Source organism: Harpia harpyja, chromosome 6 (genome assembly GCF_026419915.1).
Source record: "Harpia harpyja isolate bHarHar1 chromosome 6, bHarHar1 primary haplotype, whole genome shotgun sequence".
In the NCBI taxonomy this organism is placed as follows: domain Eukaryota; kingdom Metazoa; phylum Chordata; class Aves; order Accipitriformes; family Accipitridae; genus Harpia; species Harpia harpyja.
The window spans coordinates 57,405,125-57,427,182 of record NC_068945.1 but is presented as its reverse complement, the minus strand read 5'-3'; the positions used below and the strand labels follow the sequence as shown (position 1 = coordinate 57,427,182).

Sequence of the window (22,058 nt, the reverse complement as noted above, 5' to 3'; positions counted from 1 at the left end):
ATTTGCATCATTTCATCCAAAGGGATTTCACTCTTCTAATTTCTAGACAGATACAAAGAGGAAAAGGTGTTTTTAGTGTTTATGTATTCAAAGGTAACCTCCAAAACTAAGGTCATTCTCTCAAACCAGGATCAGAAGATCCTGAAAAATGCTTTTTAGATCTGGGCCAGGAAGCCCATGATTACAGGCTTTTTATTTGCCTAAAATATAAACAGCTGTAAGTGAGATACATTCATTTCCTGAATCTCATATGGGAATTCCAGAGACAGACACCAAAGAATATCACACAATCTCTGACAGGGTTCTTTCTAGGTGATCTACCATAAATAAATCAGGTTTATAACAGCCATAACTTTGAAGCGGAAGCATAAAAATTCTGCTCATCTCCAGACAACACAAAGAATTGCCAGAAAGTCTTGACGTGCACCCCTGAGGCAGAAACTCACGTCAGTCCATATGCACTATTTAAAGCAAAACAAAGCGTGAGGCGTTTTTACATCTAACATTAACTCAGTTACAGCAACTCAATTATAGATTAAAGTGTCATTGCAAGGCACCTTTCTCATTTCAACCACACAGCACAACTGTATGCAATGTAGCAGAGGGCAGACAAACACATCTAGTGCACATAGATGGGGGTGGGTGGGGGGAAGGCCAGTATCTACTAAGTCTTCGTTAAATCTCTAACACTAGATTAACCTATTCTGTGTTCCTTCTACCAATTATAAATGGAAATTCAGGCAAATATTTTTTCAAACAGCTAGGTAAGGCAATTGACACATACCACTCTCCACAGTGCACAGCCTTCAATACTCCCACAGCAGCTGTAGTCTGCCGTTCAAAACCTTGTCCTATGTGATCTGCATGGGCTCGTGTCCGGTCTTCAAATAGCATTTCACGGGGTTCACTGGTTCGAGGTAGGTACTGCAAGTTTTTTATTTCATTGGTAGTTCTGTATAAGAAAAACAGTATTAGTGATACAGAAGTTTCTCTTAATTACCTAACTTCCACCATAGCCAATAGGATTGTTTTTCTCCCTTCAGTAAGACCATGTAGTCAAATGAGAAAAAACAGTAACATTTAGGGCAAATTAAAAGTGTAATGAGCTATGCAAAAAATCAGAACACCTATGCAATAAAAAAAAAAAAGTTTAAAAAAAACCAAAACACAACAGCACAGCATCAGGGCCCTGAGTGCACTAAAAGGCCCTAATGAGTGAGCAGCCTCACCTGCAGTCTCCACCCACAAACCCAGACAAAGAGCCCAGGAGCTGTATTTAAGCCCAGGCCTGGGCCTTCAGTCCTGGCCTGAGCCATGCTGCAAGAGCACTGGTCTTTACCTCAGCCAGAGGTGTGCTGGGCCACAGACTTGCTTCCCAGCTTGGCCTCAGGAGGGCTTTGTCATGATGGACCTGCCTGGCAAGTCACCGGACCTGATCCTCACTTGCTGGCTTGACCTCAGACCTGCTCCATCACCACACACTTCCCTGACACACTGGAGTGTGGGCTGAATCCAGTCCCCAAACGCCAGGTCTCCCCTACCTACCCTCCTCAGGCACTGTGAGACTGGGCCCCACCATGGTCAGCCCCTGACAGGGAATTGCTGGCCTTTACTGCTTCCTGACTGTTAGATATACATTTCAATTGTCCCTGAAGTCATTCTTCATCATTCATGTTTCTACCAAACCGCTGGGAAATGTGTATGTGTATTTAGTTCCATGTTGTAGAACTGGGAATGAGAAGCAGCAAAAGATTATTTCTTCGGGGTTTAATGAAAGTGAAGGGAACGCCACAGAGCGGGAACAGAGCCACAAGACCATTTTCTTGGTCACCTGGAGCCAACATAGTGTGTTACATTCTTCCAAGAGCTCTTCATAATCGTAACATATCCAAGGTTGGAAGGGACATCTGGAGACTGTGTAGTCCAGCTTCCCTCCCTCAACTAGAGCAGGTTGCTCAGGACCACGTCCAGTCAAGTTTTGAGCAACTCCAAAGATGGAGACTCCAAAAGCTCTCTGGGCAACCTGTCCTAGTGTTCAACCATCTGTACAGTGATTTTTTTTTTTTTTTCTCCTTGTTTTAAATGGAAGTTATTGTAATTCAGTTCGTGCCCATTACCTCTGGTCATGTCACTGAGCACTGCTGAAGAAAGTCCTTCTTACAACCTCCCATCAGATGCTTAAACACATTGGTACAATCCCACTGAGCCTTCTTTTCTCAAGTGTAAATCCCAGTTCTCCCATGCCTGCCTTTTATGTCACCAGATCTGCTCCAGTATGCCCACGTCTGTCTTGGACTGCCAAGCCCAGAACTGGACACAATACTGCAGATGTGTCTCACCAGTGGTGAGCAGAGGGGAAGAATCACTCCCCTCAACCTCCTGGCAGTGCTTTTCCTCATCCTGTCCCATGGGCTGCTGGCCTGCTTTGCCACAAAGGCACACTGATGGCTTATGGGCAACCTGTCATCCACCGGAACCCTCAAGTCCTTCTCTGTTGGGCTGCTGTCCAGCCAGTTGGTCCTCAGCCTGTGCTGGTGCAGGGGGTTATTCCTCCCAGGTTGTGGGGCTTTGCACATCCCTGTGTTAACTTTGTGAGTCCACCGAGTCGGCCCGTTTCTACAGCCTCTCAAGGTCCCTCTCACTGGCAGCGCAACCCTGTGGTGCATCAACCACTCCTTCCAGTTTTCTGTTGCTTGCAAACTTGCTGAGGGCGTGCTCTGTCCCATGATGCTGGCCCTTAATGAAGATGTTGAACAGTATTGGCGCAAGGTATCAATGTCCGGGTTACTCCAGTAGCCAGTGTTTTCCAGCTGGACTTTGTGCTGCTGATCACAATCCTTTGAGCATGGCAGTTAAGCCAGTTCTTGATCCACCATGCTATCCATCAGTCTAGTTTGTCCTTCATTAATTTGTCTATTAGGATGTTATGGGAGACAGGTGTCCAGTGTGGGAAGCCTTGCTAAATTGAAGATAAACACCACCCCTGGCACTCCTTCTCATCCTGTGAGCCAGTCATTTTGTTGTAGAATGCTATCAGGTAGATAAGGCATGATTTCCCCTTTATAAATCAATACTAGCTACTCCCAATGATCATCTTGTCCCTCATGTTTGAAATGGTGTCCTTCCCAGGATGAAGGTGAGGCTGACCAGCCTGCAGTTCCCCAGGTCCTGCTTCTTACCCTTCTAAAGGATTGGAGTGACATTTGCATTCCTCCACTCCTCAGGAACCTTTGCCAATTGCCATGACTTTTCAAAGACAATCAAGAGTGGCCTTGCAATGATACTGGCCAGCTCCCACAGCACTTGTGAGTACAACCCATCAGGTCCCATGGGCTTGCGTCTGTCTAATCTCTATGTCTAATATGTTCCTTAACCTGATTCTCTTCCACTGAAGTAAAGTAGTCCTTGCTCCAGACATTCCTACTGTCTCTGGGACCCAGCATTCCTGAAGGTAAATCTCACCAGTAAAGACAAGGGCAAAGAAAACATTGAATATCTTGGCCCTTTCTGTGTCCTTTGCCTCCAGGCCTTTTGCTCCATCCAGTAGACACCTTACATTTTCCCTAGTCTTTCTTTTGCTGTCCATATGCCTGTGGAAGTCCTTGCTGCCCTTCACATCCCTTGCCAAATTCAACTCCAGATGGTCTTTGGCTTTAACTGCATCCCCTTTATGGTTGGACAGTGTCTCTATACTCCTTCTGAGGCACCTGACTCTGCTTCCACCTCTTGTGTGCTCTCTTTTTATGTTTGAATTTTAAACAAGAGAACCCCAAAGACATAATTTCTCAAGACAAACAATATTCAAGTTCTGCAGAGGACATCCTTACTCTTAAGCTGGTACTTATACTCAGTACCACAGCAAAACTTAAAGACATCATTTAATGTTGGAGATGTTACCTTTCAGACACAAGAGAAGCCCTTATCCCTGAGGTCTTTAAGCATCCACTCACATTTAAGAACAGGGGTATTAATTCCAGTCTCATGGCATACCTCAGTATTTGTATGCCTGTTCACATTTCCCTGCAGTTTTCACCTTAAATTCCTACTAAAGCTCCAAAAAGGACCAGCACCTTACTTGGCCAGACAGTAAACAGTTTAAAAAAAAAAAATCCACATCCTTACAAAAGAAAGCAACTTAAAAGTGTATTTTGAGATAAAGATTTACAGAAATTTATATAAGATACAGTATCAACCAGTAAAAGGTTTCAGATAAAATTAATTTGTAGAGAAAGAATACTAACCAGACATTTATCAAGCAAAATAATTCAACATACCTCTTCCTTTTGAAAGGTGACTTTGGCATGTCAGCCACAGGGATCATCTGTTCTCCTGGACGTACCCACATAATGGGACCATCATCACTGTCTTTACGACTCTCTAATTTTAAACTAGAAAGTGTTCCCCATGGCAGTGTACACTAATGGGAAATACAAGCCACAATTTTGAAGTGAGTTACTTGAAAAACTTTTTAAAAGCAGCCTTTATCTGTCACGATGAAAACATTTATTAGACCACTCAATTATCTAAGCAAGTATCACATACTCTCACTTTATTATAACACTACTAGACAGTATATTTTCCCCCTTGTCCCAACCCACTCCCTTCTGTCCTTACTTTTAAGAAGGGTGATTCTTCCAACATATCAAGGAATTCAGGGAAGTAATCTCCCACTTCCTCATCAACTGCTCCAACCAGGCTGATCTGTCTCATTGGGCCAGCTCTATACGTACCATGAGAGTATGTTCTTTTTACCTACAAGTAGAATATGACAGCAAAAGTTATACCGAGTCCACTACTGCTCAAAGTCTACATTCAATAAACACCTTTAATCTCTATGCTTGTGTTTTCTGATTGATATTAGTCCTACAGTCTTCAGTATACTTAAGATTATTATGAAGTCAATTACTATAAACTCATCACCAAAAGACAGAAGTTCTTATTAAAGATACATGACAACTTGTATTTTATTTATTTTAAAGTCTGAAGGTAAGATTGAGTAACTATTTATTGCCTTTCAAGAAAATAACATTCCGAAGTAGTGACTGTGAAAAGCTATTAATGTATGTTCTGCTCAATAACTAGTTAATAAGGATTCTTACCCAGACTACTCCAGTCTAGCTGAATTTTTACCTTTTTCCTGTAACAGTTAGGCAGAACCCTGACTTGCAACTAGTTAAACTCAAACATTTCCTCTGCTGATCATCCTCTCCAATATGGCCTCTGTGTGAGCACATTAACTGGAGCTTATTATCACAGGGAAGACAAGGCTTATTAAGAGTTAGTACAGGAAGAGAGAGGATGACAGTTACTCCTTCATTTTTGCTGTGCTAACACATCTTGTGCTCCCTTAAAACTTTAAGGGCTGTAACATTCACCTCTCACGAAAAATCTTTTATTTTGAAATTGAGCAGAAACACATATTGTTATAAGGTTTTTTTCAATAATCTGATGTCATGTTACATCAACAAAATACTTAGGCGTGAGATTGATGAGGATCACTTCCCACTTAAGCTTCCGATCTCCTATTTAACAAGCTGAAAGACACAGTAGTATTACTAGATGAAATATGACCAGATTAGAACAGATGGAAGAGCAGATGGATTACTGCACAAACCAAGTAAGGCTCTTGCACTGCATCTCTAGACATTCTGCATCCAAAGCAAGAAAAGAAAAAAGGTGCAAGGAAAACAGTTAATGAAGTACTGCTTAGCTATAGTCCTCACCCAAACAGACCATTAAAATTCCTAGCAATTATGGCAGTGCAGAGGAGAATTAGCAGTTGCTCCTGAAAACAGGACTAAATCATACAACATGGAAAAATACTGTGCCCTTCTGAGAAGCCAGACTGATGTAACCAGACGCATTTCAGAAATGCAGAACCAAATACTCTTCTTAAGATCATCTCAGTCATCATACACACCCAGGAAATGGAAGACTGACTAGAAGTAGGATTTAAGAAAAAAAAAAAAAAAAAAAAAAAAAAAAGGTCTGAGCTAATGTAATGGGAAGCCAAGCCATCACAGCCATACTGAAAAGAGCAGTACTGCTAGACCATAGTATTCTCCTATTCTCCAAATCCTTAGTCATACATTCCTGTAGCTTTTTTTGTACCAACAGCTGGTGATTTTGTGATAAAACATCAGAAAACATGCATTTCTGCTGAATCAACATCAGCTCAATCCTCAGCTTTACCTGCACTGGCACAAAGCACCAGGAGCTCACACAACTAAAGCACTGGGACAAGGAAGGGAGACTCGAAATTATCGGCTTACTGGATAGACCAATTCCAAAGTACCCTAAAAACAGTTTCTGAAGCTACAGTTAGTCGTAAATCTATTACTCACATTGTTCATTGATAAACCTAATGTGCAAAAGGACATTTCTTCCACTGGCATGAGGCTTAATATGCCACCATTCCAGACCAGGATATTAAGCTGCTGTTTTAATCTACACCTCTGATTAAAGTGAATCATTTTTTGCCTTTTTCCTTGCTTCCTTCTACTATCACTACCGTTCTCCCAAGTAACAAGTAATAGGACAAGTGGCCTCAAGTTGTGCCAGGGGAGGTTTAGATTGGATAATAGGAAAAATTTCTTCACCAAAAGGGTTGTCAGGCACTGGAATGGGCTGTTCAGGGAAGTGGTTGAATCACCATCCCTGAAGGTATTTAAAGACATGCAGACGTGGTGCTTAGGGACATGGTTTAGTGGTGGACTTGGCAGTGCTAGGTTAATGGTTGGAATCGATGATCTCAAAGGTCTTTTCCAATCTAAATGATTCTATGATTCACATAGTCTATGATAAACTAGTTGTGGAACTACTCCAACTGAAAACTCTACAACTGCCCCAAAAACTACTAACTGAAGTGAAGTCAGGAGAGGCTGTGAAGCTTTCAGATGATCAATTCACCTGTCTGGCTTTGGTACCACTAGGTGTTGGCAGTGAAGCATAACATCAGCAAAGTGTTTAAGTGCAACATAATCCTTGCTTAAAATAGATCAATTAAGAAATTTCTTATATATTCCTCAAAAGACCACATCACTGAATGTTAAACTGAAAGATCAGCTCAACTTTTTTAAGCATTATTTGTCCATCCCAATTCACTCCTAGCTCTCCTGATCAATTATGTTCCCCTCATTCACCAGGTAGAACAGATTCCTTTTCAAGATCCAGCTCAGGAGAGGTGAAATACCAAAAATAATGCTAAGATAATGTCAAAGTCAGAAACGATGAGCGGTTTCTTCTGGGACCATATTCAGAGTCGTATCGTTGCAAATACAGAATGAAATGTTTGAGCATTTAAGAACTCTGTGGTGGGTTAACCCCAGGCAGCAGCTAAGTACCTTACAGCCCCTTGCTGACTCATACCACCACCACCCCTGCAACAGTGAGACATGGGAGAGCACAGGAAAAGCAAGGAAATGCGTGGGTCCAGATAAAGACAGTTTAGTAAGTGAAAAGAGGAAAGTGAAGAAAAGAGGAAAAACAGAGTGGTGTTTTACCACCACTCACTACCTCCCACAAGCAGATTGATGACCAGCCAGTCTCCAAGCAATAGCTACCTTCCAGACCAACGGTCGCTCCTGGCCCCCCCTCCCAACTTCTTGCCCACCCCAGCCTACTCACCAGGGGTTCCAGAATGGAACAGGAAAAAAAAAAAAAAGCAAGCTGTGACACTACACAAGTGCTGCTCGGCAATAGCCAAACCACCACTGTGTTATCAACAGCTCTAGTCACAAATCCAAAACACAGCCCCATAATAGGCTGCTATGAAGAAAATTAACTCTGACCCATCCAGACTCAGTAGAAACAGAAAATAAATTCATGCTGGTGATAAAAGGGGAAGATCTGCTTTTTCCCTTCTTTCCTGCTAGCATTAGGTCTTCCAAAGGCAGACAGGGAACCATCTTAGGGAACTGATCTGATTTTAATCCACAAGTTACCTGAAGAATGAATTTATTTATTTTAGGAAATTATATAAATAAGAATTAAATAAAGACATAGGCCATAAAGACTAATGCCTGGCCAGAAAGAACAAGAGGGAATCTGGAAGAGCAGGCAGCTGTTGACAGTGAAAAAAGTGACTCCTATTTCATCTCTTTCATGGGCTGGGTTAAAGCACCCTGAACTCTAGTCTCAGGTCAGGTGTTGCTATTTAAATGGCACTATCTTAGATTAGGCTAAAGAATTAGAAAAACATATATAAAAAGGTGAGGTCATTCTTAGAGGGAGGAACAAGCTAGCAAACAAAATTAATTTTCACTCACTCCAAAATTAGACTGGTACTAAATAATAGTGAGAAAACACCAAAAACCTTCCATTGATGTTTGACCAATCACAAAAGTAAAAATGAATCCTCTTAAAGACAACAACAAAAGAAATATAATCTATGGCATTTTAGATAACAGCAACACTTTCCTTTTACTGCCAGTATCCTTTGGCTGGTTTGTTCATAGGAAGAGAAAAAGATTCCTCTATATATTTCTAAACTCACAAAAACAATGCTGATGTACTAAAACCAGTACTTCTTCACCAAACTCTATATATTAAATTACGCACTGACCAGAAATCAAATATTATGCACCTTTTATAAGGTAATATTCCTGAATGTAGTTTTACAGGTTACAGTGTGACTATGTTTTTAGAATGTTACAAATTTGTTCAAATAAATAGCTGGAACAATCTAAATCCAGAATAAAAGAAGAAATCACTGACATGCACTTTTTCTAGCAGATGGTCAACATGATTAGAATCAATATGCGTACACAAAATATCACCAATGAAATAGTGTAATACAGTAGACAGGTAAAATAGAGACATATAGCTGAATAAATACAACATAGCCTAACTTCCTCCTTCTGTAGCTTAAATTTGAAGTATGTCACCTAAAAACGCAAAAGGAGGCTGTGTCATTCTCTTGCATCAAGTTAATGGAATATTATAACAGTAAACCCAACTGAATTCAGAATCAGTAAAATTTGAGAATTATCTGCTTCTGTGACTAGTATGGCATCAACTGGCTTAGTGTAACTCAACTTGCTCAGTTTTAAGTAAGGAGTTCTAGAAAGCAAATATTTTGGCATAAACACCTTGGTGTCTAAAAGAATCTGAAGACTAAATCTGAATATATATATATATATAAAAAATACTGACAACAATATATTTGAGCATTATCATCACACAAACAGGAAACATTTTAGACACTATATATTATAGATGTGTCTTTTTCAAACAGAAAATGGAAACAAACTGGAAGGAACAGTCCAGAGAAATCAAGCATTTCAAGAGATTAATTTAAAAAGTGTAAACTGGGGCAAGTCACAACTGAATTCCTATTTTTAATTCAGTAAGGGTTTTTTTTTAGTTGAAGTTCTAATATTTTCCTGCAAGAATTTTAAAGGTTTAAATTTCTTTCAGCTTTTCAGCTTTAAAACCAGGAAGTCTGGAAAATCAGTCCTCATAGAACAACAAAAAAATCCAAACCCACTGAACCCAAAATAATTTCAAGAAACCCACAAAGAAAGCCCCACCAAAGACCAACAAAAACATTAAATCACCATAAAAATATGCTGGGAGATCAGAGGGAATAGTGGGTTTCCATTTCACTACACAAGTGCACAAGCAATGTACTTACACATTTTTATCTTAGAACTGAAAACATCCAGCTTCACATTCACTGTTATTCCTCTAAATCTGTTATCTCAAACGCTATAGTCATGAAGGGGCAATGTATCATTCTTTCTTATTTGGTACATTTTGAAAAAGTGCAGAAAAGGTTTTCTGTTCCTTGCCAACTCTTTTCAAATCCTTCAATGCTTACATATATTTTCAGTTCCAAATGGGAACCAATACTGAGGCATCAAAATTTCAATGAACAAATATTCATCAAAATTGCTCTGAGTTTAAAAATACTTGCAAATCTACTTGGCTACTCTTTACTTTTAAACCACATGTAGTACCTTTTTTTTTTTTTTTAATGTCAGGATTCTGGTATCAGAGTAAGATGCCTTGACAGTTCTAGCATTACTCAAATGTGATCCATTATCATTAAAGCTTTAATTTCAACAAATATACCATTTCCCAGTTGGAAGTTTCTGGAAATGCAATCCCAAGATTTCTAGTGCAGTATAGTTCCTCCAGTGTCCTTTGACCACTGTAGTTTATCACTTTACCCATTTCACCTTGCAGCTGAAATCCTGAAATAATACGATGGATGGACAGACATTTTTAAAAGCAAAATGACCTATTATTGTGAACTCCAGCGACACTAAAACAGTGAAGCAATCAAAAAAGAATTAAAAAAACATCATTTAAGAATAGCATCAATTAGATACCTTCATGGAAAATGATCTTGTGAAAGCAAAGTAGCTATTGCACTCTTGTAACTCAGGAAGATCTATGACAAGGTTCAGTCTCAGATCCTGTCCAAGCTGCCAGTACAAACCTCTAGGGTTTTGTTTAGGTTTGTTTTTTGTTAATACAGATTATGTGACCAAAAAGAGCAGCATACAACTGTCATTTCATATTTATTGGCTGAAACTGTCAAGAAGCAATCTGGAAAGGCAAGTATTTTCTAAGTGGAAAGCTAATGAGCACGTGTTGCAGATTTCTAATGTCATCCCACGTGAACTGATTCTTTGTTCAGTGGTATTCAATAAGCGAAGACTTCTTTGCTTGGAAGACAATAGGCTACCATCATCCATCAAAAAAGTCTCTTACACAAGTCTTATGGATTATTAGATAAAAAAGGAACAAGGCAATATATATGCTTTAACAGAGCTAAAATTCAAATTTTCATCATCCAGAAGGTGAGGGGGGGGGAGGAAGCTGTACTTCAGGGAACTTGGATAACAGCACGCAGTTGCTAAAAACAATCAAAACTTTTTAATAACTAACCAAACATTCAAAAAGCTTAAAAGGAGCGAGTTCTATCGAACGCAAAATTCTACTGAAAGCTACTGAAACACAACTGAAGAGACACATAGTTCCAATATAAAGAACTCTTTCCAGAACACAGGAAAATAACACAGTATATGGAAATAGACACTGTATAAATCTTTAATGATAAGAAAAAGAAACACTAACCCATTATTTCAGGTTTTCTTTAAAGAAAAATATTTTCAACAATTCCCCTCAAATACTAGAAGAACAAATATTTTCCAGCAGGATTTCACAAATTAGAAAAGGAGTAAACAGCAAAAACCTCTCCGCAAAAGAAAGTTTTAAGAGCTAAACAAGGACGACAGCAAAGAGAAGATTTAATATTAAAAGGGGCTAAAAGAGAACTGGAATGAAAAGCTCTGTGTCCAGAATTTTAAGAAATGAGGACAACCACTCATTTGAAAAGTCACAACACAAACATGAACTATCATTACTGTTGCATTTCTTCCTCCAAAATACTTACGTTATTCTTTAGACTACCTGAATATCCAGTGTCCATCACAGTTAACATAGACAACACGGAATAAGCTACTTCAGACTGGGAAAAACAACCAACAAAAATTATTTCTCTGAAGATGCAAGCTGCCTGCTGTTATGGAATAGGGTTGATTGTGTAGTCCCGCACTCATCCTTGAGCTACCGCTGGTATAGTAAACTAATATAATTTGCTAACTAAGCAATAAAACCAATCGCTCAGGAGTAGGTTAAGTTTTCTGGTGGATTAATGAAACTAACTGGCTCACCAGTTTGAGAAGCACCACAGCTTGGCACAAGAACATGCAACTGGGAAGAATGAAGCAAGAAGGACACTCTCTTTTAGCAGCAACAGGTACTAGATGGGCTCTGACAATTTGTCTAACTGCACTCTGAGCAGCGTAAAATACAACTGACTTTTCCTGAACTATATAGGCTTAATGACGAGTATCCTCACATACCCTACAGTAGGAAGGCAGTAAGTTAAAAAGAAACAAAGCTTTAATAAATCAGTAAGAACTCAAAAACACAAAACAGATTCTTCAAAGCTGGAAGAAGATAAACTCTTAAGATAAGGATCTTATAAGGAATAGGTGTCAAGAGAAGCAAGACAGAGAAGACTTAGAGACTATTTAGCCTAGTTTCAATTTCCAGAAAAAACAGTTAGCTGGATACTGCTGTCTTAACCACCTAGAAAATAAGATGGTAAAAGCTAATAAATATGGACATGTCAAAAAAAACCAATTAAGTCAAACTAACCTTTCCTTCTATGACAGCATATACTTCTTCAGAGGACCAGTACATACCTTGACATTTGATATTTGCATTATGCTCTTAAAACTGCTACAGAAACATGGTCTAGTAACAGCAAACAGTGGACACTTAATTTGTCTGTGTTCACATAACTACCAATATGAAAGAACCAATTTTGTGGCATGCAGCAAGGATCTTTCCTTTGAACACAATGTATGCTTATGAAACCTGCACATAACACAAAGCTGCAAGCCTACTACGGGCAAGGATCAAAACTAGCAAGATCTTTGATAAACTGGAAAAGAGATCTGAATACACAGAATATAATTCAATTTGAATAAAAGCAAAGAACTACACTCCGATACATATAATTTATTGCATAAAAATGAAAAGCGGAGTGACTCACTTAGCAGGAGCTGCTGCTACAGCAGATCACAAACTGCTCTGAAAAAGGCAGGAATAGATAAAGAGCAATAATTTGCAAGACACTTAAGGCAATCTTCTCGTACTCCTTGACAACAATACACAAGGCAGACATTGTCCATTTTCAGTACTGTATTTTAAGAGAAATAAGGATGACTGAAGAGAGCGTAAGGGGAAAGCAGCAAGACCAATAAGGATATAACATGTAATGGTAGACTGAAATAACTTAAATTACTTAATCTGTTGGGGGGGGAAGGGGCGGAAAAGAGCTGTTAAGCAATCTTGAAATACAGAGAACACTGAAAGAAAAGCAGAAAAACTGTTTGCCTTGTCCACTAAAGATGAGAATAAAAGGACTGGCAGGAGGATTAAGATAAGAGGACGAACAAGAAAAAAAGATTTTTTCAACAGATTTCTTTGAGAAGCGTGGAATCACCTAGAGATCTCCAACAAACACATCAGACAAGCATTTGCCAGATATGTCTTAAAAATAGTCAATATTGTCTTGAAGCACAGGAATTGTTGGGTATTGCTCAGCATTTTTTTTCACCTGTACGAAGAAGCTGCCACTGGGACAAGACTGAAGAACAGTAAAAATCAATCTGCTAAACATTGTTAAGGTTAAACACCAAGTGTACACTTCGGGGTTTCAGCAAGGCAGTAAAAATTTACACTTGCCCAGCATGAAGACACAGTAATGGGTTCAAAACGTTAAGGGTATTTGCCTCAACAGCACTAAATAGTATAACTGCTGTAAGCTGCGAATAGGTGGCAAAAGGTTATTATTTACATTCTTTGAAATCCTGGTAAAAGCCTGACAAGTAAGATTCATCGCTATCAGGTAACTGATGCAGCTGTTGCCATCTACACAATGGAGCCCAGGGATGTACCTGAAGCAGACAATTTTCCACCACCAGAAAGAGCGACTTACTGGCTACAAGGACAGCCACACTAATTCCATTTTGCCCAATTATAGAAACAGTCTGGCTAAGCCTTACAAACAGTTCACAGAAATAGAGCTGTTCCACTAACCTAAAAAATTTTAAGAATTAAGGTGTACTTAAACATAGGCCCAAGCTAGGGGGTGAAAAACTCCCTAATTCCTCTCCCCCCAAAATTTAAAAGCTAATTCTGCTGAGACAGAACCAGTTCCAACAACAAACTCCTCTTTCCTGTGCCTGCTGTTTAACAAGTGAAACTATATTACTTCTGTCTGACACAAGTATATTGGGAAGCTGAGAGGAGTTCATTTTCAACTTCACAATTGTGAAAACTAAGTAAATTTCTCAAGAGCTGCAGACTTTCCAGGTAGACTTAGGAGGACTCCAACAGTTTTGATCTCACCAACAGAATATACTGCAGAATCTGCATCTTACCACAGAACTCAGTGGAAACTATGCATTACTTAAAGCAAAAAACCCCTTCATCTGCTGCAAAACAGGAGGTGGAAGATTAAGTAGATACTGAAAGAATCAACTTAAAAATTCTGATAAAATACTCTATAATACTTTCCATTTCAGGCTTAGCTCACCCTTTTTTTTTTTTTAATACTTTTTAGATCTTTTTAAATAGTTAACATTTGTCAGACTGATTACATGTGCTACAATGAGTTCTCAAAAACAACCAAAGAACCTCATGTACTAAAGTGAGCCTCATTTCAGTGTTTTAGTTAAAAATAGCAAAGCAATACCCAAGTTTCTTAAGGCTAAAGAAGGTTGAGATAGACTCAAAGCAGACTTAATAAAACTAAGTTCCTACTTAGACATGAGAAAGTGATTCACATCTGAACTGTGCCTATACAACAAGTGCTAGGCATTGCTCAGGCAGCTCAAGACAACAGAGAACAGCGCAGCACAGAGCTTTTACAATGTAGGAACAGAAAACTACATGTAAAATTGCACTGAAATAGACTGCAACAGCACATTAGAAACCCCTTAAAAGATTCACAAAGAACTCGGTGAGACAGGAAAATATTATCAATCTGCACAAAACATAACAAGTTATGCAACTGTTTAGTACCTTTTATAAAGGAAAATAGAAACAGAAAACTGACAGGTAACTGATACTAATAAATCAGAAATTTACACACAGAAAAGAAAAATACAGCTGAAGGTTAAAACCACAAAATTCACAGCTCAGATTCAAAAAGCTCCTGTCATATCCCTGGAGGATGAGCACTCTGACACAGTGTTGCTATGACTCCTAGACTCTCATACTCCTTCCCAGACATCTTTGATACTGGCCCCAGTCAGAAAGGAGAATACTAAGCTAACAAAACCTTTCAACTGTAGCAGATCACCCGAGTAAGACAAAAAAAGCAGCAAGAATAAGACAAAAAATAATAAAATAATAAGGAAAAATAGAATCAATAGCTAGGCAACCAAGATACTGGCTTAAATATTCCAGGAAACAGCAATGCTGCGCAGAAGACAATACGAGTAAGTCTGGTGTACACCTGTATACATTATTTATACACACTACACCCTTTATGTTAGCAAAAAATACAAGGAGCCAAATGTGTTCTGTCAAGCAACCAAATGCTGACAAGTGATAAAATGCTACGAAAACTAACCGAAAAACTGAGAGAAAACAAAGGAAAAGAAGATAACAGAACTCCAGCCAAGTAAAATACAGGTTAGAAGACAGAGTATGAAGTTGACCAGTTGAACGCTGCAGTAATACAGTTTGGCTTCTTTCATCTACTGCATTCTCTCTCTGTTCCTCCTTCACTTACAGGAAAATGGGAAATTATGGTCTCAACCTCAACGGCCACAGGACTGATTTAACTGCAGATATTGATGATACCATTGCAATACCAAGTTAATCCATCCTTTCAGTAAAATAATTTCATTATAATTCACAAAAATAAAATTTGGGCTTTTTTTAACTATTTCTTCACGGCAGATATTAGCACACAGCCATGCTTGCATTAATGCTGCCCAAGACAACAAGCTGGACTTAAAAGAACATAGTTAAAAAGGCAGATCCAGCTTTTTTTTATGTAAAATGACTTAAGACAGAGCAGCTCTGGGTAGCTGTCCATAATATGTTCTGTGATTTTCACTATTAAAGTAATGATTCAGTTTACATACTAAAAAAAGTAAATATATTTCATAGAATATTCATATTCCGTGGCAGTGGATGTTTTCTTAATCAGCACCACAAATGTTCTCCTACAGCAACATTTTACTTCTGCATATCCTTGTAGATAACACATACCTGAAATTTGTCAATAAATGCAATAGTGTTCCATGCAAATGTTTATGTAGCCGAAGGGAAAAAAAAAAAAAAACGCAAGCATGTTTTTCATCAAAACGATGACAGTATAACTTATACTTGGACTCTTCATAACTGACTAAAAAGTGAAGACTAAAACAGTTTAAAAGTGTTCCATACAACATCTAAATTCACAAACAGGGAGTTAAACAGGCAATTATGAGCTAAAGTTGATATAACAGGATTGAATTTCTTCATAAATTGTTTTAGAGTATCTGTATGGGCTTTACATAATACCCTCATCACCTAAGTGGCAATCTAAGAAACTTAGAATTTCTTTTTTCCCCTGAACTTAAAAAAACCTGAAATATAAATAATTTATATGCAGCGGTAATATATCTTCTACAGCAAGTTAATAAATAGCAGAGGTGATGTTTAATCAGTAGCTGTTGTTAAGAGAGTATACAGTCATTTCTTTCTGGAAAATTTACCAAAAAAAAAAAAAAAAGATTCAAAAGCTGCCTGCCATTTTGCCACAACTTAAGAGCTTTCAAGAGAGTACAACTAACTGTGGGGTAACATGATGGGGTAAGGATGAAATTAGTAGCTACATTAACCACCAGTAAGTACTCCTTTAAGGATAAATTTAGAAGGCTCAAACTACAAATGCAAATAATTAACTGTGCCCTAACACAGGTTTTATGTACAACATTCTTCTGATGTATTAAAGCATTTCAGTTTTATGAAGAACTTCATACAGATTAACTACAGTTCAGATGCCCAGATAGCTGCAGCTGAATCATCTTAACCCTCCAAAACTCATGGTTAAGCTTTAGCTACAGAAACAAATCCAAAGAAACCTACACACACATGCATGCAAACATTTCCCCTCCCCCATAAAATCCAACTTTGTCTCAGTTAATAGGCTCCTTATCTTTAATACTGCAGAACTTATTAAAGTATTCTCGTTTCTAGTCTTCTGCATCATCCACACAGCACAGCTAACAGTAACTGTATTCTAAGAAAAGCCCATTCACAGTCGTTTGAAACCATTATATGACTTTAGAAAGTAAAATGTATAACCTCTTACCTGAGCATGAAAATTTGACATAGTCGTTGTCTCTATATCTTTCTTTCCCAAAATCTCCATTTTCACTGGTGAATTGGGAAAATTAAACGAAAAGTAGTCTAAAAAGTCAGGTAAATAAGTAGCTGCCCCATGAACAATACCCATTACATAGTAAGCTGCACAGTTTTCATTTTCACTAAAAACCAGACCCACAAACTCTTCTGCAAATCTCTCCATCTCCACAGGAGATAAGTGGGAGAGTTCATTACTGTAGGCATGGATAACTGATGCACCTCCGTTAGGCTGGTGCTCAATATGAATCAGCTGTTTGAACTCCAATGTGTCCAACCTTTTGAGTTTATTTTGAACCCGTGGCTCCTTTAACGAGACAAATGGAAACTCACTGTTCTCTGGTATCTTGGACTCACAGTCCTTCTTGGGATCCATATTTTTCCCATTGAAATCCTTAAGATGATCATCTATGATGCCTTTGGCTTCCTGATCCTCAATATCGGAAACCAATCCTGAGCAGATGGTCTGAATGGATTTGCTGTACATTTTTGGACGCTTCCTCTTCTCATTCTCTTTATGTTTCTTTTTCTTTTTCTTCTTAACTTTTTTAATCTGTAGCTCTTCTGCATTGGTTTTTGGTTTCTCCTTCCCACCTGTTGAGAGAAAAAAAATCATTTCTTAAGTATCTTCATACACAAAATATGTATTTAAAGATCAGGATTCAAAGTTACCAAAGCCCTCATCATGGCACACAAAGACCAGAGACCAATACCGAGGGTCACAACGTGCATCTTACTGAAAATGAGTAGTAAGAGACACCTGCCATGTTCCCATTATGACTGACAAAAGCTGGGGGGGGGGGGGGGGGGGGGGGGCATGGAGGAAATCACGATAAAAACCAAGTTTCCCAAGGCTGCTTTCATGATGAGTCATAAACCTTAATCATACCATTTAACTGGTCATCAGCAATTATTATACCAGAAAGTTCAGAGACATTATATGACAGCTGTGAACAAACATTGCCAAACAAGGGATTTACAAATGGTCAATGAGTATCAACCATCATCAGCAAGCTGTTCACAAGATGCCACTGCCAGAACCTACCTTGTCAGATGGCTTTATATGGTCATTCTTCCAGAACTAAATAAACTTTGTCAAAATACATGTGGAAACATCTAAAAACTGACCCCACACTTCTTAAAAAAAAAATCATTTAAACAAAACAAACAAAAAGCAAACAAAAAAAATCCAAACAACCACCAAAAACCAAGACCTCACAAAACAGAAACTAGCTTCAAGTTTATATAACATGCAAGCTGAACTGAAAACAAACTGTAATGGCCTAAAGCCAAAAAGTACTCATTTGGGGATAACATGTTCAACTGATTCCCAAGGCAAACATTCTCCCTTGTTTTAGAGTGTTTTTCTTTGAGTGCTTTTGGGGTTTTTTTGCAGGTAATAAACACAGTAGCCAAAAAAACTCCTGTCACTACACTGCCCTCAAATCTAGCAGTTGAAATCACTTCACGAGTTGATAAATCAAATTACTGGGCATGTTACAGCACAAAATTATATTCACAAGCAATTCAAGATCAGCAGGTTCAGACACAGAAATTTAGAAGTTCAGTCCTGCAATGAAATACACACTTTCTACGTAATCTCAAATTCACAAGAGTTAAGTTAGCCAGTCTCTACTACTATGCTGTAGTATATTCTCAGCTCACAATCTGCAGCCTAAGTAATTCACAAGAGTCCTTAAGAAAAAAAAAAGGAAGAAAATGAAAATAAAGATCACAACTGTTGGTGTGTGGAATCACACATTCTTGCTGATAATGAAGAGGTTTGGATATGGAAGGTGCAGATACTGGAAAGGAGAACAAGCAATTAAGACACTTGCCTCTAAGCCTCTTGAGGTTTGTGACAGCAGCTGGGGATTTTTCAAGTGGAGGCAGGCGAGCTAGTTATCTCTCTAGCTTCTATTTTCTTGTCTTGTAGGGGGGAAGAAGTGCCCTGATGTTACTCATTTCTTAGCCCAAACAAGGAAGTGGGCTCTAGGATTTCTTAACCTAATCCACACAGTTAAGAGCTACAAAGACCCCCTTCACTCTAAATCAGATTTAACATAGCATACTCTATGAGCACAATTTCACTTTTAGCTAACCAAATTCAGCTGCCAAAAGGCACAGTATCCTCATGAAAATCCATCCTTTCATTAGGCTAAGTTTAATGTAAAACCAGCATGGGCCTCTGCAACAGGACTGCTTCATCTGGTAGACACAATACTCGCCACTTCTTTGCTAACATCTTCATTCTGCCACAAGAGTCTTTAAATCTAGTGGGCATGGAAAGACTAGAAAGAGCAGCACTATGTGTACAGCTAATTACCTCAACTTTAGAGGAGTCCTGAAAACAGTTCATTGAGGGTGCCAGGGTACTTGAGTGAAATGTCATCACCTGACAAAAATCACCTACTGCTCACATTCTGGGGTATTTTAATAGTGTCATTACAGCACCAGTTCCATTAGGGGGGAAATAAAAACAAAGAAATGGTTTTATGACAGTGGGAAGTTCCACATTGCAGGCTTAGAAATCTCAATCCAAACCTCAAACTACAGACTACATAACAGACATTCCCCCCCCCACTCCTGGCTGCAGGAATACACAACTAGAAAGCATCCAAGAACCTACAAGTATTTCAAACTCTTAAAAATGCTTTAAATTAACAATTAAAAATTGTTCCGCTCTAAACATGAAGATTTGTTGCTATACTGATCAAACATTTCCAGATATTATATTAGTTTGAATATGGAAAATATGGAATTATAGCACAGAATGCTGCAGCAAGGTGAGGTGGGGAAGCAGGGGTTACCTGTCAACTCACTTTTTCTCAAATGGAGCTCAGATTTTTGTAGGGACTAGGCACTCAGATCTGGGACTTCATCCATGGCAGGGAAAGGATGGAAATTTATATTCATTGGGGTACAATCAGCAATAATAGAAATGGCAACAAATACAACAACTTCTAAGTTTAAAGCAAGAAGGTGTTTGCTATAGCAAGAGCCAAATTGCTCTCATACTTCAGCATGTCTATAATCACCAAAGAAAACCTTAAGAAGACTGTAGATCAGCATCTACATGTCCTTGCTGAACATCCAGCTATTAAATTACATTCCATTATTACCAGTTAAAATGTAAAAGTACTTACATAAAAGAAGGGTATGAATCTGTATCTGTGCAAAACTACCTCAAAAACTGTTGACTTCTGCTTCTACAGGACAAGAAGGAAGATTATCAGATTTCTCCTTTCAATCTGTCTCATTCCCTGCCTTTGATTATATCTTCCTAAAAGTTTTACTAACAATCAATTTAATTCAACCTCTCTTGTAATATGTGGTGGCTGTTTTTTTAATCCATCACAATGTATTTCACAGATGCAGCTATGCAAAAAAAAAAACCAACCCCCCCACCCCCCACCACCACCAGTTTTAAGATTACAAAACTGCTAAACTACAAAACAGGCTTCCTAGAGAGGTGGTCAATGCCCCAAGCCTGTCAGTGTTTAAGAGGCATTTGGAAAATGCCCTTAACAACATGCTTTAACTTTTAGTCAGCCCTGAAGTTGTCAGGCAGTTGGACTAGATGATCATCGTTGTTGGTCCCTTCCAACTGAAATAGTCTAGTCTATTCTAATCATCAGTAAACAGCACTCAAAAGAGCAAAGCCATGCTCTCAAAAGCAATGGTGTTTTTAAGACAGAAACAACAAAAAAATCCCCAATGTAACATACACAAAATCAGATAGATGGAATGTAAATCAGTGTCAAATTATGTGAAGTTCACATAAACATATTCAAAAAGGTTTGCACTCAAAACTGATTGTAAAAATATGTTTTAGTTAAGCTGGTATACACCTACATAAGTACTCAATACCTTCTTAAGAGGGATCACACTATGACATTTTAAAAGTGAAGAACATTTATCTTTCTCCGTGTTTGTTTTCACACCATCTCCATGAAACCTTCAGAAAGGGAAAAAAGCTCTTAACCACAGGATAAAAATAATTCTTTTTCTGGTATCCAACACAGTCGTCCTTCTAGCCAAAAGAAATTTTCTGTTCAGCTTTAAATACAAATATTTTAGTAACATAGACTCTTTTTACCTTTGATCACAGACTAAAAGTGTTATGCCATTTACACATGCATCAACTATTAAAGTGCATCAGTACACACTTTCCCAAATCATGAGAAGTTGCAAAAGTGGTACGCACAATTTGGAACCAAATGAATATTTGCTAGCAGCCTTTCATCTCTGAACACAACTCTCTTCTCTTCCACAAAACTTTCTGGATCTCTATATAACAAAAAGGATAGAGCTGAGGCCATTTTTAATTCTTAAACACCTGGAAACCAAGAAAGCAACCATCACTGAAAGAACAAAAGGCTGTAGAACAAAAAATGACCAGAAGATCTATGGTGGGAAGTAGCAGAGACCCCTGAAGTCCTACTTGCAACTGGGAAAACAAAAAAATCAAGATTGGGAGTGTCTATCCTTGGGAGACAAAATATGAATCCCTTCAAGGGTCTGAGCTACTGATGCCACTAAAGAGGAAAAAAGCCTTAAAACACAGAAATCAGAAGAAAGGGGATTCCAAATGGGATCTTTTCAAAACATTACTAGAATTAAAGACTTAAAAAAATTTACATACCAACAAGAGTAAAACTTAGTTTTCTAAAAGCACTTCAAGCAGAAATTGAAAGACAACATGACTTCAAAAACTGATTAGTTGTTTTGAGCCTTTTTCAAATTCACACAAGCTTATGCTACTGCACACACAAAAATTCTGTCAAGAACTCTACTTCATTTTCATACAGGCAGCAAATGATGCACTTAGGAAAAGTTATTTTTAGATACTTCAGACACCATATTTCGTAGAGAATTTATATTTTAAATTTATATTTATATTCTAATATTAAATTGAATATGAAAAAACTAGAAAAATTTTAAATTCATAATTATTTGTTCAGCCTTCAAATGCGGATACATGATATAGCTGAGCAATCTAAGTGCTCATTGCCACAGATGGGTAGAGTCCAACTCCCCACTCTCCTTTGCCACTGCTCCTAGCACACAGTCCTACACCATTCCTGGTACTGACTGATGCTCATCTGACT

General features: G+C 38.3%; 1 protein-coding gene across 3 annotated transcripts in view; it reads right to left on the bottom strand.

Annotated features, from left to right (window-relative positions):
- Positions 1-22,058, bottom strand: part of RSBN1L (round spermatid basic protein 1 like) — a 55,837-nt gene that overhangs the window by 10,085 nt on the left and 23,694 nt on the right. For 2 of the 3 annotated variants that reach the window (XM_052788968.1, XM_052788967.1), the window contains 4 exons: positions 16,898-17,541; positions 4,615-4,752; positions 4,275-4,417; positions 785-952 (listed from right to left, as the gene is read on the bottom strand). In XM_052788968.1, the coding sequence (XP_052644928.1) occupies positions 785-952; positions 4,275-4,417; positions 4,615-4,752; positions 16,898-17,541 (1,093 nt within the window). The remainder of the gene's footprint in view (positions 1-784; positions 953-4,274; positions 4,418-4,614; positions 4,753-16,897; positions 17,542-22,058) is intronic. The other variant, XM_052788969.1, reaches the window with a different exon arrangement.